Source organism: Ctenopharyngodon idella, chromosome 5, assembly GCF_019924925.1.
Source record: "Ctenopharyngodon idella isolate HZGC_01 chromosome 5, HZGC01, whole genome shotgun sequence".
NCBI classification, from domain to species: domain Eukaryota; kingdom Metazoa; phylum Chordata; class Actinopteri; order Cypriniformes; family Xenocyprididae; genus Ctenopharyngodon; species Ctenopharyngodon idella.
Genome location: NC_067224.1, coordinates 35501006 through 35522890, shown reverse-complemented (window position 1 = coordinate 35522890; position 21885 = coordinate 35501006). Strand labels below are relative to the sequence as shown.

At 35.9% G+C, this 21885-nt stretch overlaps 1 protein-coding gene across 2 annotated transcripts in view; it reads right to left on the bottom strand.

The window, feature by feature from the left end:
- The window catches only part of kremen1 (kringle containing transmembrane protein 1), a 73980-nt gene extending 52624 nt beyond the window's left edge, over nucleotides 1–21356 (bottom strand). The window contains exon 1 of one of the 2 annotated variants that reach the window (XM_051894184.1): nucleotides 21069–21356. In XM_051894184.1, coding sequence (XP_051750144.1) covers nucleotides 21069–21144 — 76 coding nt within the window. In that variant the 5' untranslated portion in view covers nucleotides 21145–21356. The remainder of the gene's footprint in view (nucleotides 1–21068) is intronic. The other variant, XM_051894183.1, reaches the window with a different exon arrangement.
- Nucleotides 21357–21885: the final 529 nt, after the last annotated feature.

Below are 21885 nucleotides of genomic sequence, written 5' to 3'. Positions count from 1 at the left end.
GGATTGAATGAGTGCACTTGATAATGTCCACTATGGTTTCGGACACCACTACAAATGGCTACAAAATGGAATGGGGTGATTTCAGACACAGCCATAGTCTTTAAGAGTGAATCATTGAATCATTCACTCGTTTAATACACACAGTGTCTGCTAATAACCTGTAAATGCTACAAACAAGCGCTAGCATTGCATAGCATTGTTTATTCTCCACTGTTTGGCTGTTAGGAGACGTCTCTGTTGACAACTGCAAAGCTACTGGTACATTGATTGCCATTATGCTGCTTTTTATGTCATCTTCAGCACGTTTGGTAATAGAACGCCTTTGTGGTGTTGACATTTGCATCATTTAACCAGCTCCATATGTATGACTTTTCTGATGTAGTAAACTTGCTAAGTTGCTCATCTGGTACAGCACTGTACTTAGGTATGAGCCCTGTGAAATACAAGTCACAATAAAAGCGGTCAAAGAGTTGCAGAAGCAAGCTAAAATGGCATGGTTGCTTGAGCAAAAACGTTTTTAACCTCACTTTTGCAAACACTATTGGTTAGGTTTAGGGTAGGGTTTATTGTAGGTGGTGAAGCATGCGTGTCATAACAGGCATGTTTTTCCAACAAGCCTGGGTTGGTAATTAAGGCAATTGCTTAAATTTACAGTATGTTTACATAGTATATTGACAACATATATTTCAAAATATCAAAGAAAAAAATTGTATTTTTCATGATATGACACAGGCTACATTCTCTTACTCCGCCCTACTGCACAGCATTACAACACCCATATGGCCCTTAAAACATTTAGAGTGTGATTTACAATGGGGTGAAGCATATGTTTAAGCTGTTAGCAAGAGAGAAAACAACAGCGATCAATAATCAGTGCTGATTCTGCTCTATGATTCAATAAATTTTAGAGTTATCAGCCAATGTTCCCTCAACGTGTTATCTTGGAAAACCTGAAGGGCAAGGTGTTTCTATTGGATCATGGTTTTATGTGTAATTCAAATCAGGACAGTTTAGTCAAATCAGAATTGGTTGGAGAAATGAGAAATGATTATGTTACCACATCTCTTCTCTGATGGGAGTGCAGCTGAATTATAGAAATCCAAGCTGACTTTCATACAGACTTTGGGTTTGGCCAGAACTTAGCAAAGTTGGATCAAAGTTTGGATCCACTTGCCTGTAACACCTCAAAAGTCTGCGTTGTGTATTATTACACGTGCACACACAAACTCACACCTGTTTCGGATCGCCCTGTTTTCGCTCAGGTTTATTGGTATGGCAAGAATGTTAATTATATGTGGTTTTAGGCAGGCAGACATGTGTCGGGTGCATTGAAGGGCATGTGTGTGCAATGTTAGACCCTCTGATACTGAGAAACAGTGATTATAGGCCACACCACAGCACAGTTTCTGTCTCATGTTACTTTAGGCTAAACAACCCCAAATACAGCACTGTTTTAAGCGTTTCCATGTCTGTGTTTTTGGTAACTGTCTTCAATGGAGTTCTCTCCTTTGAGAGGAACATGTACATATAATCAATAGTTAAATCAATCAAGGGTATATAAACAGACGTATACTTCATTCCTTCCAAAAACTCTGCACTTTTGTCCAAGTGTCAGGAATTACAGGCAGCAGGCCACACCTGTCAATCTTTCTACACCCCTAATACACATATACTCTTACAAAAAGTACTGCGGAAGAACCAGTACAGCAATGGTATTTTCCACAACTTTGATACAAACCATTGCACTGAATGATTGTTATATTTTACCATGGTATTTACATTCCACTCCAACAACCAAAAACAAACAAACAAACAAAAAAAGAACATTGTCATGATGCATGTGCATAAAACCATTGCATTACAATTGTACCATGTACAAAAAAAAAAAAACACATTATAATACCATGGTATGAATATTAGAAATGTACAAAAATTAAATATAGGTTTCTTAGGAAGTCTTCACAAAAGACACTTTCTTGCATTCAAGCTCAATGAAACAATGCAAATGTCTAGTTTTGACTTGAGCCACAATGAAACATATTTGGAGTCTGAATTGACTTAAAGGGTTAGTTCACTCAAAAATGAAAATTCTTTCATTAATTACTCACCCTCATGTCGTTCCACACCCGTAAGACCTTCCTTCATCTTCGGAACACAAATTATTATATTTTTTTATAAAATCCAATGCCTCAGTGAGGCCTCCATTGCCAGCAAGATAATTAACACTTTCAAATGCCCAGAAAGGTACTAAAGACATATTTAAAACCATTTATGTGACTATAGTGGTTCAACCTTAATGCTATGAAGCAACGAGAATACTTTTTGTGTGCCAAAAAAACAAAATAACGACTTTATTCAACAATATCTAGTGATGGGCGATCTCAAAACACTGCTTCATGAAGCTTCGAAGCTTTACGAATCTTTTGTTTCGAATCAGTGGTTTGGAGCGTGTATCAAACTGCGTGAACCATTGAAATTTCGAAACGTTTCGAAACACTTATGACGTAACAAAGCCTTGTTTACTGAAATCACGTGACTTTCATGCTCCGAACCACTGATTTGAAACAAAAGATTCGTAAAGCTTCATGAAGCAGTGTTTTGAAATCGCCTATCACTAGATATTGTTGAATAAAGTCGTTATTTTGTTTTTAAGGTTGAACCACTGTAGTCACATGAACTGATTTAAATATGTCTTTAGTAGCTTTCTGGGCATCTGAAAGTGTTAATTATCTTGCTGGCAATGGAGGCCTCACTGAGCCATCAGATTTTATCAAAAATATATTAATTTGTGTTCCGAAGATGAACGAAGGTATTACGGGTGTGGAACGACATGAGGGTGAGTAATTAATGACAGAATTTTCATTTTTGGGGGACTAACCCTTTAAAGCCACAACATCTCAGAGAAGGTTTTAGCATGCTGATAGTCCAACAGTTACTAAAGCACACATGCTAACACAATCTCTGAGAAGCTGGGTCCCCAAATTCATCCACTTAGAACTTAAAAAATTAGATAACTAGTTGACTATCCCAACCCAAATATTAGCCTCCATTTTTAGTGAACATAGATTTTTTTTCAAACTCTGTCCAGGATTCCGTTCTTCAGACTTGCTAATTAGACATAATTAGCATCTACAAAGAGTTTTTAAACATAAAAGAGATTTGTACATGATGACGGCATCTGAGAATGAGGTTTTTGGGCACTGTTGTTTTCAATTAATGCAACATTTTCAGTGTGTTTCTGAACATAATTGTGTAATATGAGAACAAAAGGTGGAGACAAAAAATATTAGAACATTAAGAAGGATGAAACAAATAAAACACAAAATAAAAAAAATTAAGTGTAAATTAATTTCTTCCTTGATAGCTCTGCCTGCAAGTAAACCTAAAGTGAATGCCAAACCTATATAGTATTTTAACTGCTCCACTGAAGCTCTAATTAAACATGGCACGAGGAGGTTTGGGGGGAAATACTTAATTTCATTTTATTCCATTTTAATTTTCCAACATGTCTGAAAATCGCTCCAAGCCATGTGTTTTCATTAAAACTAATTACACTGAATGTAGTGTGGGACCTATTCGCTCTGTAAAAAGGAAGATGAGTGGTTACCACACACGGCAGGTACAGACATTGCCCAAAAAACTCAATAATCTCACGCCCTTTCGCCTTTTCCCTCAGGAGAGAATCAGCGCATGCATGCGTGTTGCACAAACATCCACCATCTGTGGCCAATGTTTCATGCAAGCTGTAAAGTAAGAGATTGCCTCTAAGAGCTGTTCTGAGAGCAATTATGAGGTTACATCTACTTAGCAGATGCTTTATCCAAAAAGTTGAGGATTAAAACAATAAATTATAAACAAAACTAGATTTGTACATGTTCTAAAGAAAATATGAGTGGTACTTGCCTGTGCAAAGCTTTTCACAAGGTTGTCAGGGTGTTGCTATGAGGTTGCTATAGGGTGTTAGGGTGTTTGAGTGGTTTTTAATGCATTGCTGTGTGGTTGCTAGGGTGTTCTGGGTGGTTGCTACAGAATTACTTGAGGGATCAAGTCAAAAGAGTTCAACCTGCAAATGTCTGTGATATTCTGGTTTGTTGGCATGGCTCATGTCCCTCCTTCATAGGAGGGATTTTTCATCCGCAAGTTGCGATAAGTAAAAAACGATAGTAATAGTGATGCTCACCAATCAAGCACCACTAATAAAACCAAGAATTGGGCAAAGCAAGCTGGTAAGAGTGGTGCAGGGATCACACATTTTTGTAGGCCATCACCCTGGTTACTTCAAGATAATGGTATAAATTAAATAATTAAATTAAGAAACATTTACAATAAAATTAAAATACACTTAAAAAGGTTGATCAAAATATAATGGGAGTCGACGGCAATAGCCTTGTGGGCAGCGCCAAGATATGGCGCAGTTGCACTTCGGGCGTCCCGAGTTCGAGTCCCGGCTTGTAGACCTCTTCCTATCCCGTCCCCCTCTCTCCAACTTCGTTTCCTGTCGAGCTACTGTCCTATCGTAATAAAAGTAAAAAATGCCACAAATAAATCTTTAATTTATTATTATTTGGTAACCCCTGCTATAAAACACTACATAACAGTATCTTTCCTTGCACAACATATCTGATTCAACTTTCGAAATCCTTGCAGACAAGTCAGCATTATTCACTTCACTTTTCCATTTGTTCCTCTCCTTTCTTTTTTGTTGGATAGATGGCCTCCTGATATTGGTGTCCTTCTGTTACCCCATATCAGGTCGGCTTTCTCAACAATCCCTCGCTAAAGAAACATCGTATGAAATGTGCCTTTCACAATCTGAAACCAAACAAAAGCAGCAACACAAGACAGACAACCATCAACATCTCCCTGCTTTCTCCCACTGCCTGACAGTAAAACCTGCTTCAGTTCAGCTGCTCAAAGATACTAGGAAAAAAACAAAAGAGCGGAGAAACAGATGGAATAGCGAGAGAGAAAGAGAGACAGAAGGCGTGAGAAAGAAAGTCCAGGGCATCCCTGTTGTTCTCCATGAGAACGGGATCAGTTTCATGGATCCATTGAGGACTTGGAGATCCAGTTACATGGCACTAAGAGTGACCTGCTCAAATCGGACCTGAGGAAGCACTCTATGGGTCTGTTACTGAATAGGCCTCATTCATCCCTATTAATACACAGAAAAGAGTCTACGCCAGCATTGAGATAAGATAGCCAGCCATTGAACCCTGCTGATTTCAAAAACTCACAGGAAACCAGTAAAAGAAACCAACAAGATTGACTAAATTAAAATAAGTAGTCAAAATGGCCACAAACTGAAGGCTTAAAGGGAAGGTTCACCCAAACATAATTTATTCATGTCATTTTCTTTCTTCTGTGAAACACAAACAAAGATGATGTGAGTATTGAATTGTTTTTCTCCATGGGTCAATGACGTGATGGGTAATTTTATTGTCCAAAGGCCTTAATAATAATAATAAAAAAACAAAGATATGACATCCAAAGTATGTAAGGTAGTACAACTAGATCTCTTTTATTTAATCCAAAAGGTTTTAATTATATTTTGCTACATATAAAGGTCATTCGGTTTAACCGTCCAAAGGCCAATACAGCTAGTTAATTTGTGATCTTAAATCTTAAAATGTAATAATTGTATATACAGTGGGTACGGAAAGTATTCAGACCCCCTTAAATTTTTCACTCTTTGTTATATTGCAGCCATTTGCTAAAATCATTTAAGTTCTTTTTTTTTTCTCATTAATGTACACACAGCACCCCATATTGACAGAGAAACACAGAATAGTTGACATTTTTGCAGATTTATTAAAAAAGAAAAACTGAAATATCACATGGTCCTAAGTATTCAGACCCTTGCTCAGTATTTAGTAGAAGCACCCTTTTGATCTAATACAGCCATGAGTCTTTTTGGGAAAGATGCAACAAGTTTTTCACACCTGGATTTGGGGATCCTCTGCCATTCCTCCTTGCAGATCCTCTCTAGTTCTGTCAGGTTGGATGGTAAACGTTGGTGGACAGCCATTTTTAGGTCTCTCCAGAGATGCTCAATTGGGTTTAAGTCAGGGCTCTGGCTGGGCCATTCAAGAACAGTCACGGAGTTGTTGTGAAGCCACTCCTTCGTTATTTTAGCTGTGTGCTTAGGGTCATTGTCTTGTTGGAAGGTAAACCTTTGGCCCAGTCTGAGGTCCTGAGCACTCTGGAGAAGGTTTTCGTCCAGGATATCCCTGTACTTGGCCACATTCATCTTTCCCTCGATTGCAACCAGTCGTCCTGTCCCTGCAGCTGAAAAACACCCCCACAGCATGATGCTGCCACCACCATGCTTCACTGTTGGGACTGTATTGGACAGGTGATGAGCAGTGCCTGGTTTTCTCCACACATACCGCTTAGAATTAAGGCCAAAAAGTTCTATCTTGGTCTCATCAGACCTGAGAATCTTATTTCTCACCATCTTTAGCAAACTCCATGCGGGCTTTCATGTGTCTTGCACTGAGGAGAGGCTTCCGTCGGGCCACTCTGCCATAAAGCCCCGACTGGTGGAGGGCTGCAGTGATGGTTGACTTTCTATAACTTTCTCCCATCTCCCGACTGCATCTCTGGAGCTCAGCCACAGTGATCTTTGGGTTCTTCTTTACCTCTCTCACCAAGGCTCTTCTCCCCCGATAGCTCAGTTTGGCCGGACGGCCAGCTCTAGGAAGGGTTCTGGTCGTCCCAAACGTCTTCCATTTAAGGATTATGGAGGCCACTGTGCTCTTAGGAACCTTAAGTGCAGCAGAAATTTTTTTGTAACCTTGGCCAGATCTGTGCCTTGCCACAATTCTGTCTCTGAGCTCTTCAGGCAGTTCCTTTGACCTCATGATTCTCATTTGCTCTGACATGCACTGTGAGCTGTAAGGTCTTATATAGACAGGTGTGTGGCTTTCCTAATCAAGTCCAATCAGTATAATCAAACACAGCTGGACTCAAATGAAGGTGTAGAACCATCTCAAGGATGATCAGAAGAAATGGACAGCACCTGAGTTAAATATATGAGTGTCACAGCAAAGGGTCTGAATACTTAGGACCATGTGATATTTCAGTTTTTCTTTTTTAATAAATCTGCAAAAATGTCAACAATTCTGTGTTTTTCTGTCAATATGGGGTGCTGTGTGTACATTAATGAGGAAAAAAAATGAACTTAAATGATTTTAGCAAATGGCTGCAATATAACAAAGAGTGAAAAATTTAAGGGGGTCTGAATACTTTCCATACCCACTGTATATTTTTATTCTGGCATGATTTTATAACATTATAAATCAACATAATGCAAAATGTTATTAAAATTATGTGTAGAAGTCATTGCTTTGTTATGAGAAAGAATGTCTGGAAAATGAATTTAATTGATGTCATTCGGAGTAACCAATATAAAGGGACCGAGTCATGTGGTCAATATCATGTGACAGGATGTGACATCATTCAGACACCTGCAAAGGACCACATGGTCATGAAGCAAAGTAACTAACTCTCTTTAAACTATTTGAAAAACTCTTGTTTTCACTTGCTCATACGCATGTCCCGAAACATCAGGTCATTCGGTACAACCGCTATAAAACATGAAAAATGTTGTAATATTTTAAAAACTTGTACTAAATATAAAATGTTTGATTGTCCTTTTGTTAGCTAGCTAGCTAGCTAACTAACTAGCTAGCTAGATATCAGCCTGTTAACATTGTTTGAAAACATCGTCATTCGGTATAACCAAAAGTGTCATTCGGTAAAACTGAAATTTTAGTTAAACTGAATGACTTTTTAGGTGACAAATTTTGTCCATCTTGTAAAAAATGACAAAAGTAGTGTTAAATGATTATAAAACCAGATAATCTCATTGTTAACACAATAAAATTTCAAAATTAATTATATCTCCATTATGTTTTTTTACACTTTTAAAAACCTTACTTGTCAATGACCCCTATATAATGAAAGTCAATGGGGTCCAAACAACAGTAGCAGTTTCATTTTTTCTTTTCTGTTTCACAGAAGAGTAAATAATGACAGAATTATTATTTTTAGGTAAACCGTCCATTTAAATCAAAAAAGTTTATGGGCTCTTTTCAAGTTAAATGACTCTGACTAAATTAAACACAGTTCAAAGTTTTAGAAAGGAATAAAATAGTCTAAATCTCATTTAATTGCAAGTTAGCTTGAACTGCAAAACACAAAGTTATTTCATTCCTACCACAAGTATCTGACCCTCCACAATAGTCTTCCTGTTGTTCCATGTCACAGTTTCCCGCGAAAAGAAAAGGGAAGGTGACAATTTGCTTCTTTGCCACAAAAGTCTTTCTGGGCTCTCGAGCAAGTGGATTCGTGGAAAGACGGCCCAACGGTTTTATTTTCTGCCTTTTTCTTCTTCCTTTAGAGCTCTCTGGCCAGTGGCGGAAAACCAAAGTCAATGTTCACATAAAAGTGAGGGAGTTCACAGGACAGGTCACGTCCTTCTTCGTGGCAATTCAATATCCTACTATTATGATATTGGTCATGGCTTTTGAAATCATAGCTGTACAAAACACCACATAAGTACATGTTTGCTTCTTTGAAAAGGTTCAGATTTGGTCTTCAGAGATGTGGGAACGTTAGAGGACAGTGGGCAGTTTCTACAAACTACAACTGGTAGCATCTCCTTGGTGTGTTTGCTGAGCATCTGCTGACTTTACCGCCATTTAAGAAGCCCTAGTGAATAAACTGTAGTACTAACGCATTTTAAATGTTCTCGGCTCCATTACACAGCCAGACAAAGATAAAAAGCCCCTCAAAGACTTTCAAAGAACCGTCTAATCTCATTCTCCCCTAGAGTGAACTGGAACAACCCATTACAAAAAAACGCTGTTACTTTCAGACGAGCGTTCGCTTGGATCAGCAGTGTAGATAACTACACTCATGGCCTTGATAATCCAGACAGATGCGTTTGCATGCTGGTGGCACTATTGTTTGTTTTAGCTGTTCAGCTTTTTTTTTTGCTAAGAACTGCGACAATGTTAGATACTGTATGCATTTTAATTTAGCCCAAACCAGTGCTAGTTAGGAAAACAGTCATTATCTTATACAATTTTCATATGCTTTTTTGCATTTTTCCTAGAGCGCTTTCCATGCACTCCCTATGCAAATGGACTCCGCTTCAGCTTCGATTATAAACCAATTGTTTGCTTCTGTGATATGAACTCAGTGTTGAGTGCACACAAGACTTTTAAGCTGTTAGCTTACAAGAAAATGAACGGGAGAGAGGAAGAGTGTGAAAAGATTCCAATTGAATATGACAAGCTCTGTCTGCAGACATTTGCAAATGTCAGAGAGAAGCAAAGAAGCTTGTGAAGATTGCACAAGCGTAACAGTTTTCAGATCAAAACCACAGAGATGCATGTAAAAGGGAGGACAGGGAGAGCTAGGCTACAGAAATAATGAAGGGAAACACTCCTCTTATGTGGTAGATTCTGCATTTTCAAAGCTTTTACATCCTAAAGATGTGATACATGTTTGGTTAGCTTCAGCTTTTATTAGTGTCGGTTACAGTGATGGCATGAAAAGAAAGTGTGGCTAAAAGCTTTATAGCATTTCTGTCAATATAAATATGTTTCAAAACAATCCACAGGTGGTTTGATGGTATATTAAAGCAATAAACCACAAGAGGAATTGTGTTACAGTGATTTTGCCATGGGTAAGAGCTGTAAAAACCCCTTAAAAATCACTAAAACAGACATTTATAAAATGGTAGCAACAGCAATATAATTGTTTTTTTTTTTTAAGATTTAATGAATAACCATTTTAATTGATAACCATTTTAACAATTAAATATAATTTAATACATAAACAATTTTTCATTGATATAAAATTATATATTTTTATATAATAGGAATGAAAAATTGCTAATGTATTAAATGATATTAAATTTTTATATAACAAAAAAAATTATATATTAGATTACATTTAATTTCTATATTCATTAAAAAATGTTTTATATAATAAATTATATTTAATTATTATATAACTGAGAAAAATGGTTAATAATTAAATATCATTTAATATATAAAAGCATTGAAAAATGGTTGATATTTTAAATATTTAATTATTATATCACTGAGAAAAATAGTTAATAATTAAATATCATTTAATATATAAAAGCATTAAAAAATTGTTGATATTTTAAATGATATTTAATTATATTACTGAGAAAAATGGTTAATAATTCAATATTAAAATTTTTATTGATAATATATATTAAAATTATATTTAATTATTATAATCTGTGAAAAATGGTTAATAATTAAATATTTAATACATATACAATTTTATATTCATATATAATAGCAATGAAAAATTGCTAATGTATTAAATGATATTCAATTTTTATATAACAAAAATATTTATATATTAGATTACATTTAATTTCTATAATCATTAAAAAGTGTTTTATATAAAAATTATATTTAATTATTATATCACTGAGAAAAATGGTTAATAATTAAATATCATTTAATATATAAAAGCATTGAAAAATGGTTGATATTTTAAATGATATTTAATTATTATATCACTGTATATCAATTTTTTTTATTAATAACATTAAAATTATACTTAACCATTTGCACTGATTATAATAATTAAGTATAATTTTAATATTATCAATAAAAAAATTGATATACAGTGATATAATAATTAAATATCATTTAAAATATCAACCATTTTCAATGCTTTTATATATTAAATGATATTTAATTATTAACCATTTTCACTGATTATAATAATTAATAATTAAATATTTAATACATATACAATTTTTCATTGACATAATAATTAAATATTTAATATATAATAAAAATGAAAAATGGTTTATGTATTAAATTATATTTAATTACAATAATCAGTGGAAAATGGTTTATATATTACATGATATTTATTATATCACTAAGAAATGGTTAAAAAATTAAATATTATTGTCAATAAAAAAATGGTTTATATATTAAATTCAGTGATACCACCATTTCTCAGTGATGTAATTATATATATATATATATATATATATATATATATTTTTTTTTTTTTTCCCCACCAAAAAAAACTAGTGTGATACTATATACGCTTTGTGTACATGAATAGAGAGGGACACATCCACAGACACTTCCTGACATGGGTAACTGCCTGACAGCTTAATGTTCCGCTGTCTTCCACTGCTCCTTTGAATTAGACAGGGCTGATATGACAAACCTAACCAACGTGTCGCTCTCCCTATATCTCTTTCTCCCTCACTGCCGCTCTTCACACAGCTATCATTCCTGTCAGGTTTTATCAGCTCATTCAAAGGCAGACAGGAGTTACTCACTTTGCCACTCGGTTTTATCACACTGCAGGCGCTGAGCAATCACACCCTGACAGCTGGATCCTGGACAGGTGACGAGTGATAGTATGGATTAAACAAGTGTAAGCCTTTCAAACTCTACCAGGAACATGACACGTCTCACAGAAAAACAATCGCAGCTGTAATCGGAAACATACGTTCCATGTTTCTCAATGCACTATAATGTAAAATCATCAATGGGAAACATACAGTATGGTTGTCCCTCGAGGACCCGTAATAACCAACGAAGAGGTCTTCTCTTATTTACCTCTCTAAGTCATAATGTTCATGTTAAAACCCCTCTCAGAGGGGTAACATTTTAACATTCACTGCCTTTTAAAGTACTAAATACTAAAAATACTAAAACTAAATAGAAGAAAAACACACTAAACAACCTCACTAACTGACTCATGACTAGTCGATCATCCTGACCCCATGCCTACTTGACAGTAGATAGATATAGTTGACCTTTTGACCTTTACAGACTCCACAGAACACCAATTAGAGGTCAACAGGAAGTCGTGAGTGGATGGCATGGGCTGTTACATCCTGAGCCAAAATAAATGGACTCAGACAGAAAAAGGCAGCATGGGAGGCGGCTGAGGTATTCTCTCTCTCGCCAACTTTATACAAGCACATTCCAAATTCATGTTTATAAATATGGATATTTTCGTGAACTAGGCATCTGACATATCTCAGCATGTTGGATACCGTGATGGTGGTTAGCAGATCTCAATCTCTCTCCCGCTGTCTGTCTCGCTCCCCTCTCACTGACCTTTGCATACTTCTGAGAAAATAACAGTGTCGGATATAGCTTTAGAAAAACACAAAATATGCTGTGCATAGTACAATGAAAAATAAAAAAAAAATTACAAGGTTGATTTGAGACCAGTTTTGCCCTTTTACCCTATATGCAAATGTAAAATGTGATCAGGGTACCCAGATATTTCTACTAACTAAATGGGTGGTAGCGAAGTCATTAACACTACAGAAAGCATTAATTAAAAACACACTCAGTAGGCTTGTGTTTGTAGTCTAAAGACATCATGTAGATTAAATCATAGCCTAAGATAAAACACTGTTTAACAGCCTTTAAAAGGAATGATTTGCAGATGCCACATTAGCTAGTAGGTGAACTGGTTTAAACAGGTTTGAGCAGGCATCAGGTACAGAACAGGAGCTTCTAACTATCCCTAGGTCAACTAAAGCTTGACCTTTGACCCATGGTGTAACATCAAACAAAAGCGAGAGACATGGATGACCATCATAAATCTCTCGTATACACCCACATACCATTAGCTTAAAGGGATAGTTCACCCAAAAATGAAAATTATCCCATGATTTACTCACCCTCAAGCCATCCTAGGCATATATGGCTTTCTTCTTTCAGACGAATACAAATGGAATTATATTAAAAAATAACATAGCTCTTCCAAGCTTTATAATGGTAGTGAATGGGGCTCAAGATTTTGAAGGCCAAAAAAGTGCATCCATCCATTATAAAAGTAATCCACATGGCTCCAGGGGCTTAATAAAGGCCTTCTGAAGCAAAGTGATGGGTTTTTGTAAAAAAAAATATCCATATTTAAAACTTTATAAACTATAATAACCAGCTTTTGACAAACATCCGTACGCATGTCGACTTGCAGCGGAAATGTAACCTCTGACTCGACGTATGGCGTTGGAGTAGGTGAGAGTAGATGCCTCTCGCGGTTCAAACAAATAGAGCTGGGCAACAAGCTCAAGCTCCTTTACTCTTATATCGAAATCCTCCGACATTTCTCTTTAAAAAATCTCGTTTTAGACTTCTAATTCGTGACCAGTGTTTTGTTTTGCTCTGTCCTCTGCGCTTCCGTGTTCGTCAAACGCCATGCATCAGAGGTTGCGCTTTCGCTGTAAGTCGACTTGTGTATGGATGTTTGCCGGAAACTGGTTATTATAGTTGATAAAGTTGTAAACATGGATAATTTTCTTACAAAAACCCATTGCTTCGCTTCAGAAGGCCTTTATTAACCCCCTGGAGCCGTGTGGATTACTTTTATGATGGATGGATGCACATTTTTTAGGCTTCAAAATCGCGAGCGCCATTCACTACCATTAATGACCCCAAACTAACACTGCTTGTATAATAATTTGGTCTTGGTAGAATTGGATGAGAAGTATTTTTATTTAATTTATGGCTTGTTTCCACCGAGCAGTATGGTACAGTACAGTACAGTATGGTACGCAATTATTTCTGTTTCGATTGTCAGAACATGTGAATGGTACCAAAATAGCGAACCGTACCATACCACATTTTTGGGACCCTTCCGTTGGGGTACCTAGCACAGTAGTGCGGTACTAAAAGGTGGAGCTAGACTCACTGCAGAACGTTGATTGGTTGACAGAAAATCGTCACTTGCACTTGCTACATGGGGAATGACAACACAAGAGGCGCCACTTTTTAAATATACAGTTGAAACACAATGTCGGCGCGCAGCAAACAAACAACCACATGCCCGAGAAGCAAGAACAAGATCTTGCTTTCTTCTTCACGTGAGAATGACGTCGATCGCTAATTTTCCGGCATACGCCACGTCTATCAAGTAAAGGGTACTGTCGGCGGTGGAAACGCAAGCCAGGTCAGGGTTTACAGTCCCAAATCGTACTGTACTGTACCGCTTGGTGGAAACAAGCCATTAGCGTCTTTTGGCACCTCTCATCCTAGCCGAACTTGGCGTTCAGGTATTGTCATTAACACATGACGTGTTGTCAGCTTATTTTCTGCTTAGTTTCCCGTAGAAACAGAGTCAGAAACAGGGATTGACAGAACCGACCACAGGCTGTGTCTCTGTCCAGAGGAGCAGCCCGGCCTGTATACTGTGTCACTCTTGGATACAGAGGCATCTTTGTGTTCCATGTTTCTCGGTGGTTGGTTCTGGATCGGATCAGCTGGGTGGGTAATTACAGCCTGTTGTGTGTAAATGTGAGGATATGCTGGCAGGAAATGGGTGGAAGGATTTCTGGGAAATGTATGGGACCAAAGGAATGCCAGTGCCCTCTGAAACGACAGCCTCTGATGTGGGCATTTCTGTTGCTAAATTAGAAGAAGCACTCTCAGCTAACCACCTCTGCACCACAGATACATAGAAAGATATGTGAGTGGACACATGGTCCAGTGGTTAGGCATTATGAGGGTCCCTGTATTGATTCAAAATCAGTATCACACAAATCTGCTAGTGGGACACCAGCCAATAGGAAATACAAATCTCTATAGTTTCTCCTAATGTTCTACTTCTGAGATTTTCCTGAATGTTTCAAACTGCGCTCTTACCAAAGCCAACAAGCAATAGTCAGAGATCTCAAATATTTCTTTAATTAAGTTATTCTTTAATTAAATGTCTCATTTGTTTGGTGTTATCGTACCTATTTTTTTGCTTTTGTTTAACAGAGAAAAATATTCTAAAAAATACATTTACTTAAGAAGCAAGACTGCATGGGATGTTAAGTTTTTATTTTTTTTATTTTGTAAATTTAAATCTATTATTTTTTTTATTATTTTATTTTTAAGCAATATATATTTAAATATAAACTAACGTACGTTTATTTCTCTTAGTCCACTGGCAAATAAAATATCACTTTTATACAAATAATACAAGAAAAAATGAGATATGACAAATAAACTTAATTTTACTGTATTATTTTTATTTTATTTTATTTTAAGCAAAGTTATTTTATTTATTAAATATAAATAAATTAAAATATATATATATAAATATATATAAATAAAATTATATATATATATATATATATATATAATTTATTTTATATATATATATATATATATATATATAAAATAAATTATATATATATATATATATATATATAAAATTATATATATATATATAATTTAAGTTTATTTGTTAAAAAACTATAAAAAATGCCAATGAGGTAAGACAAAAACACACACACACACACACACACACAAAAACAATTAAACTTAATTCAAAACATATTCCTTTTAAACACTCAATATCTCATGCAGTTTTGCTTCTCAAGAAAATGTAAATGTTTGTTTAAACAAAATTGAGACTTTTTACTGGAAAACATGACAAAAATGATGATTAAGAAAATTCATTTCACAGTATGAGACAAAGTTGGTACAACCAAAAGATTCCCCTGCATGAACGGGGAATATTGTATGAACCACAGGTGTAAGCTAAGGACTAGACATGCAATTTGAAATGCTTTCACACAAACATACACATATACATTAATGTTAACATGCCACGACAAGCAAGTTTTACTGGAAAAACTAGTCAAGGCTTCAAAATGACAGCTTTTATGAGGAAGAACAAGAACAAACAAAAGCAAAACAAAAAGAAAAAAAGAAAAACTGTAATCCCTAAAAAAATAAATCATCCATTTACAGTCTTTAAATAATAATCATAACCTACAAAGGGTCAATGCAGCAGTACTTTATAAACAAGTACACATAAAAAGAAAAAGAAAAAAAAAAGGAAGTGGTTGAAGGGACAGAGAAAAAGCACAAAAGTTCTTCCCCTGCCCACATTTCCGACCACCTGGCTACTGTTTCCCTCCCAAGCCATACTTCACTGTCAGAGCAACTTTGAGTGAAGACACAAGACAAAGCGCAGGCGCTGCGATCCAAACAGCCCTGGCAAGAAAAAGAGGAGGAGAACAAGAGAGAAAGACAAAGATCGAGGGATAATAAAGACAGAGGAGAGAGGTAGCCAGCAATGGCAAGCATCTGAACAGCATGGAGAGAAAGATGATTCCAGAACCGATGAAGCATCTGTCAAGCAGACGCTAATCTAATATGGCAACAAATCCTCCTTTAACACTTTCAGCAAAGGCAGCATCATGTGGTTTTATCACGCTTTAACTGACTGACACTGATGTAGTTGACTGATTGTGATTTCCTGTAACAGATGACAGTCTGGATGAAATATAAACCAGTATTTTGATGTTGGATTTTGCAACACAGGCAAACCGAAGAAACATCTAACAGTTTGGGTTCTGGAATTCCCAATCTTTTCAGCTACGTCTGCAAGATTAGATGAAATCTTGTCAAAGAGTTAACTAAGTATCTGTAGATGAAATGCTGATTCAGTTGATCACACACACTCAAGAACAGAAATAACTTTGAACGGTGCTGATTTTGAGCAGAGATCTAATTTCAGATAACGTGTTAATTTCTCATGATTGGCCAGGACCAATAAGCCACATGGTGCTTGCTTCGACTTTTGAAACAAGATGAAAGAAGAAGCTATCACGACAGACAAGGCATGACATGGGTTTAATAACTCGAGCAAAATTGTTGTTGCTTTGAAGTCTTCAGTTTGCCCTTCAGCCATAACCATTCCATTCATTTTCACAATCAGCACATTTTGTTTTGAATAGAAAAACACAGCAAACAAGTATCACCAAGTTCATGCTTAACAGCAAAAATATGGGGGGAAAAATTATGCATCTGCATTTTCTCTCTGAAATAAAATCTTCAACAGAGATTAGAATGACATCATAAATGCGTCCTAGCGCTGTCTGGGAATCACTTGCTACATTCCAGTCAACAACATCTATCAACTAAACCCAAATCCACTTCACATGAGCGCCAGTCTGGACACTGAATAGTCCCTGAATAAAACTCTAATCATTTAATACATATTTTTTTGTCTGAGGAAATAAAGACTTGGTCTCTGGTCAAGGTGCAGGTACAACCTGGTCATATCTCTTAGATATGTTTAAAATCAAAGGAGCAGAAGCTTTAAAATCATGCAATATAAAAAAAAAGGCAACAAAATTAGAGTTTTCTGAGGACAACAATAATGCATTTCCTTCTGTTAAAGGTGCAGTAAGCGATTTCTGAGAAATGCTGTTGAAAGTGAATCAGACAGAGCACCACAACACACTTTAGCCAATCAGCAGTAGGGGGCGTGTCCACTCATGATGGGGGAGGAGAGATAGTGAGCAAGAAGGAGATTTGAAGTAGAAAGAGAGATGGCTGAGAGACATTACAAAAGAGAAAAGGTCAGAGTAATATCACTGGAAAAAGAGGGGTTATGATCAGGCAAAAGCTTTAGGACCCGCGTTAATTAGAGCTGCCTGATTAATCGTTAAAAGATCACAATCTCATTTCAAACACCCACGTGGTCTTATTCCTAAACGAAAACGATTTGCCTGTGTCTATTAAACCTTTGACAAAATCACACCGGAATATTCAAATCTGCATTTGTGCTGACCCAGAGAAAGCAGTTATCATGTATAGGTATGAAACAACACAGTATCATTATTTCTGTGTTACAAATATTAATATTATCACAGAAATACTGGAATAAAAGATTATAGTTCAGATATAAACACTGATGTCTACAGAAGCGATCAAAATAGAGCAAATCACCTTTTGAAAGTAACTTGGCGCTTCAAATAATGATTGTGTCAATTACATTGTTACGCCACCAGGTGGTGACAAGTGAATGTTAAAAAAAGTATTTGTCATTGAACCATTCATTCAAGAGATTTGTTCAAAAACACTGATTCATCCAGTATTGAATCAAGTAAAGTACAGTATTTATAAGCGAGTCATTGAATCATTCATTTAAATCTTTACTTAATTCATACAGATTAATTAAAGATAAAATAAACTGCAGCAATTAACATTTTGTCAGAACCTCTAGTAAATGATGTTATTTTGTTTAGTTGTTCAGAATCGTGGGAGAATCCTGATCTCTGTTTGAAACTATTGTGATTTTCAAATGATCCAGAATCGTGCAGCTCTAGCATTAATATTAGAAAGGCTAGACATCTACTCTTGCATTGCATGTTTGTGCAATTTGGAGAGCAGAGCAACGAAGGGAGGAGTGTTTTTCTTTTTTCTGGTTGATTGCAAATATCAACACAACAATGTTGATATTTGCAGCACCTTTAATGAAAAAACACAGATGTCATGCTCTTTCTTTCAAATGTCTAACATCTTCATTTAAAATGCAGTGTTTCATCATTCACAAGTTTAAATCTACACGTCCTATCACACATAGACATGCGCAACAGAAAGTCTTTTCACTCATCAGATATCAACATCTGATTTGCAGAAAAGGAGAACTGAAGAGCCTGACAAATGCAATAACTTGTGACACCCTAAAAACAAACACTTCAATAGACTTCAATTGATTCATGCAATTCATCTTGCTATCTGCAAATAATCATATTCACAAATTCGGGGCAAAGTGTACAAATTGTTGCTTTGACTCACTGCTGTTGAATGATTTCATTATATTTTATATGGAAACACAAGAAACATGCAATGAGCCATCAAGTCGTTTCACTAAATGATGTTTTTCTGCAACACATTCAAACCTCTGGGTGGATGGACATGTTACTACATGCCTTATTAATTATTACAGCACTAATTAGCCATAAACCTGTCAAAATTAGTCATAAACCATGTCACATGTCATAAAATAGTAGAACTTTTAAAGAGGAATAAGTCACCCAAAAGCCAGAGTACTTATTATGAATTGAGTATGTTCTGGAAAGCAGCTTTAAATACATTGCTAATGCATAGGTACAATATAGACGGCAGAGCTTATGCATCGCTCAGATAGCCTAACCTGTCATTTGAATCAAAGGCTATAATTAAAAAAAAAAAATTAAAAGAGAGCGTAGGGGATTTGGTTCTGAGACTTGAAACACAACACAAATTACAGCTTACGCTGCTAGTGAAGCGATACGACGACCTAGAGCACTCTATTATAATCAATGCAAGCGGCTTGTGCATTCAGTGAAGTCAGCTTCATTGATTTTTCAATTAGAGGCAATTTTAACTACTGAAATCTAGATAAACAAAATGTTTTTAAACTATGTTTCATCTATGCTACTACATTCATATCTTCAAGTTCATTTTGGTAATTCTTTTCTTTCAGTTTTTGGAGAAAAAGTTGGATGAACCTTGGACTCGCTAACACAAGTTAATTAGCAGTCAATTTTTGTGTCTTGTTGCACATAAATTTTGATTGGTTGACTGGTTTCTGACGTCACAATTCCATCCACAACCCTGGAAGACACGTCGCACTTTGCTGTTTATCTGGCGTGCGAGAAGCTTGCTTTATGTGGTCATTGCTAAACATTTATGAATGAACATTTCTTTTGGATTTTGCATAGAGACTATGCAATCCATTGTGCCTCATGATAGTTGTCTAATGCTGAAGATGGATTTATGATACAAATAAAAGTCTCAAGTTCACCTCTGGGAAAGGTATACTTGAATTATGGGACATAAAATTTGACTGTTTTGTGGTTTCTAAATCAAAATAATCTATTGTTGAGCTTTCAACTACTATATATCATATGAAAAGAACATGAGCTGCTCATAAAGAACAAGTAGATTCAGTTGTTTGAGAGAAAAAATAAAAGGCATCTAGTATTGAACATCAATGGCAGAGAAGTACATCTGTAAATAAGAGTAGCTTAGGAGTTTTTTTTTTTTTTTTTGTAATGCCAAGAGCAATTTAATTAGACAATGATGACACAAAGAAATCCCTTGCAGATATTTACAATGGTAACATAGCTTCTGCCAAAATGCCATAGTTACTGTGGTTATTGTTAGTAAAGTAAAACTGTGTTAACTTGTGGTAATCAGTCGCCATCATTCTGTCATCACATAATATATTGAAAGCTTCTTACTCTCTTTGAATGAGATCCCACATTAGGATTTTGCAGTAACAACAGTCACTGTTAAAACTGGTATTGTGGTGGAAATTATGGTTACCATGGTAAATTTTTGTAAAGGATTTCATATCTGTCCTGAAAAACATATTAAAGTGTGCAAACATAGCCAAGTGTGAAATATCCATGTGGCGTATTGGGATTCTTAAATTAGGGGAGCTCTTGTATCCACTAAGATGTTTGTAAAGAAAAAAATACATATCATATACATCAACTTTTTAGTGTTGAAAGGTAAATTTTCCATAATTTCTCTAAAGAATTATTTAAAATGTAACTTTATATATATATATATATATATATATATATATTTTTTTTTTTTTTTTTTTTTTTGACATATTTCATATTTTATTTTAATATTTTATTGACTTTATCCATGGATGCACAAAATTACTTTTTTCTATTTTTTTTTTTTTTGTTGTTGTTGTTGAGATTCTTAAAAAATTGATAAATCTTATATATATATGTATCTGCAATATATTTAATTTTTTTTTTTTTTTTTTAAGTAATTACATCACGTCATTACCATTGCACACGATATTAACTACCCTCACCATCTGTCCATCACACTATACAAAAATCCACTTGATGGTTCTTTATACCAAGTTATGCAATAACTTGAACAAACATAAATGAAACATAGTTTAAGTTTCCTTTTTCAAGACTTAAAAAGTGTCAAAAGTGTCTTAATTGAATAATCATTAACTGCAAAACAGCGAAGCTTAGTCTGCGCGATCAAATAGGGTTTTTGGAATTATTTAATGCTGAATGGATTGTGTGATTCATACAGCTGAAGCAGAGGCAAGACGAGGCAAGAAAAGTGACAGAACGCGCTGCACGCCGATGCTCATCTCGAGACTGGAGTCGGGACAATGCGGGCTCAACGCAGTGCACGACTGTAAGAAACATCTCATAAAAGACCTACAGCCACCAGAACGCACAAAGTTACAAGTCATAAGAGTTGAGGACTAACCCGTATCGAACTGGTCTGAAGTTGACGCGCTGAGGCAGACAGCAAGGAGCAAAGCTGCGATTCTCCACGAATCCATCGCTCTTCTGTAGTAGGCTATAAGAGATCTGAACACCTTCTCTTCCTCTCTTCTCGCAGGTGAAGTGTTTTGAGTCCAGTCAGGTCAGTGGAGCTGATGCAGTGAGCAGTTGAATGTCATGAAATCTCGCTGCGCGTCCGCGTTAAGAGCGTCTCAACTTCTAGGCAGATCAGCGCTGCCCCCAGACACACACACACACACAAGACAGATAGCAGAAAAAGTAGGGATCCTATTTCAAATCATGTGACAGGAAATCGGGGCAATAGATTCAACCTGCCCCATGCATGGGGGCATATACCTGTTGCGCGCTGTGGGATGGCTAGAAATCCAATAGCTGTGAGCGAGACGGTCACAGAGAGTTAAGAAAATAATCCCTTAAGACTTTTGAATCGGTGTTGTTTCCAATATGTGACACTCGCATTATACAGTTAGACAGACAGATAGATTAGTAAATGTTGAAATTAACATTAAAGGGTTCACCCAAAAATGACAAATTCTGTCATTAATTACTCACTCTCATGTCGTTCAAATCCCGTAAGACCTTCGTTCATTTTCGGAACAAAAATTAAGATATTTTTGATGAAATTCGAGAGCTTTCTGATCTCCCTGTACACAGCAACATCATAACAGATTTCAAGGTCCAGAAAGGTAAAGACATCGTTTTAATAGTCCATGTGACTACAGTGGATCAACCTTGATGTTACGAAGCGACGACAATACTTTTTGTGCGTAAAAACAAAA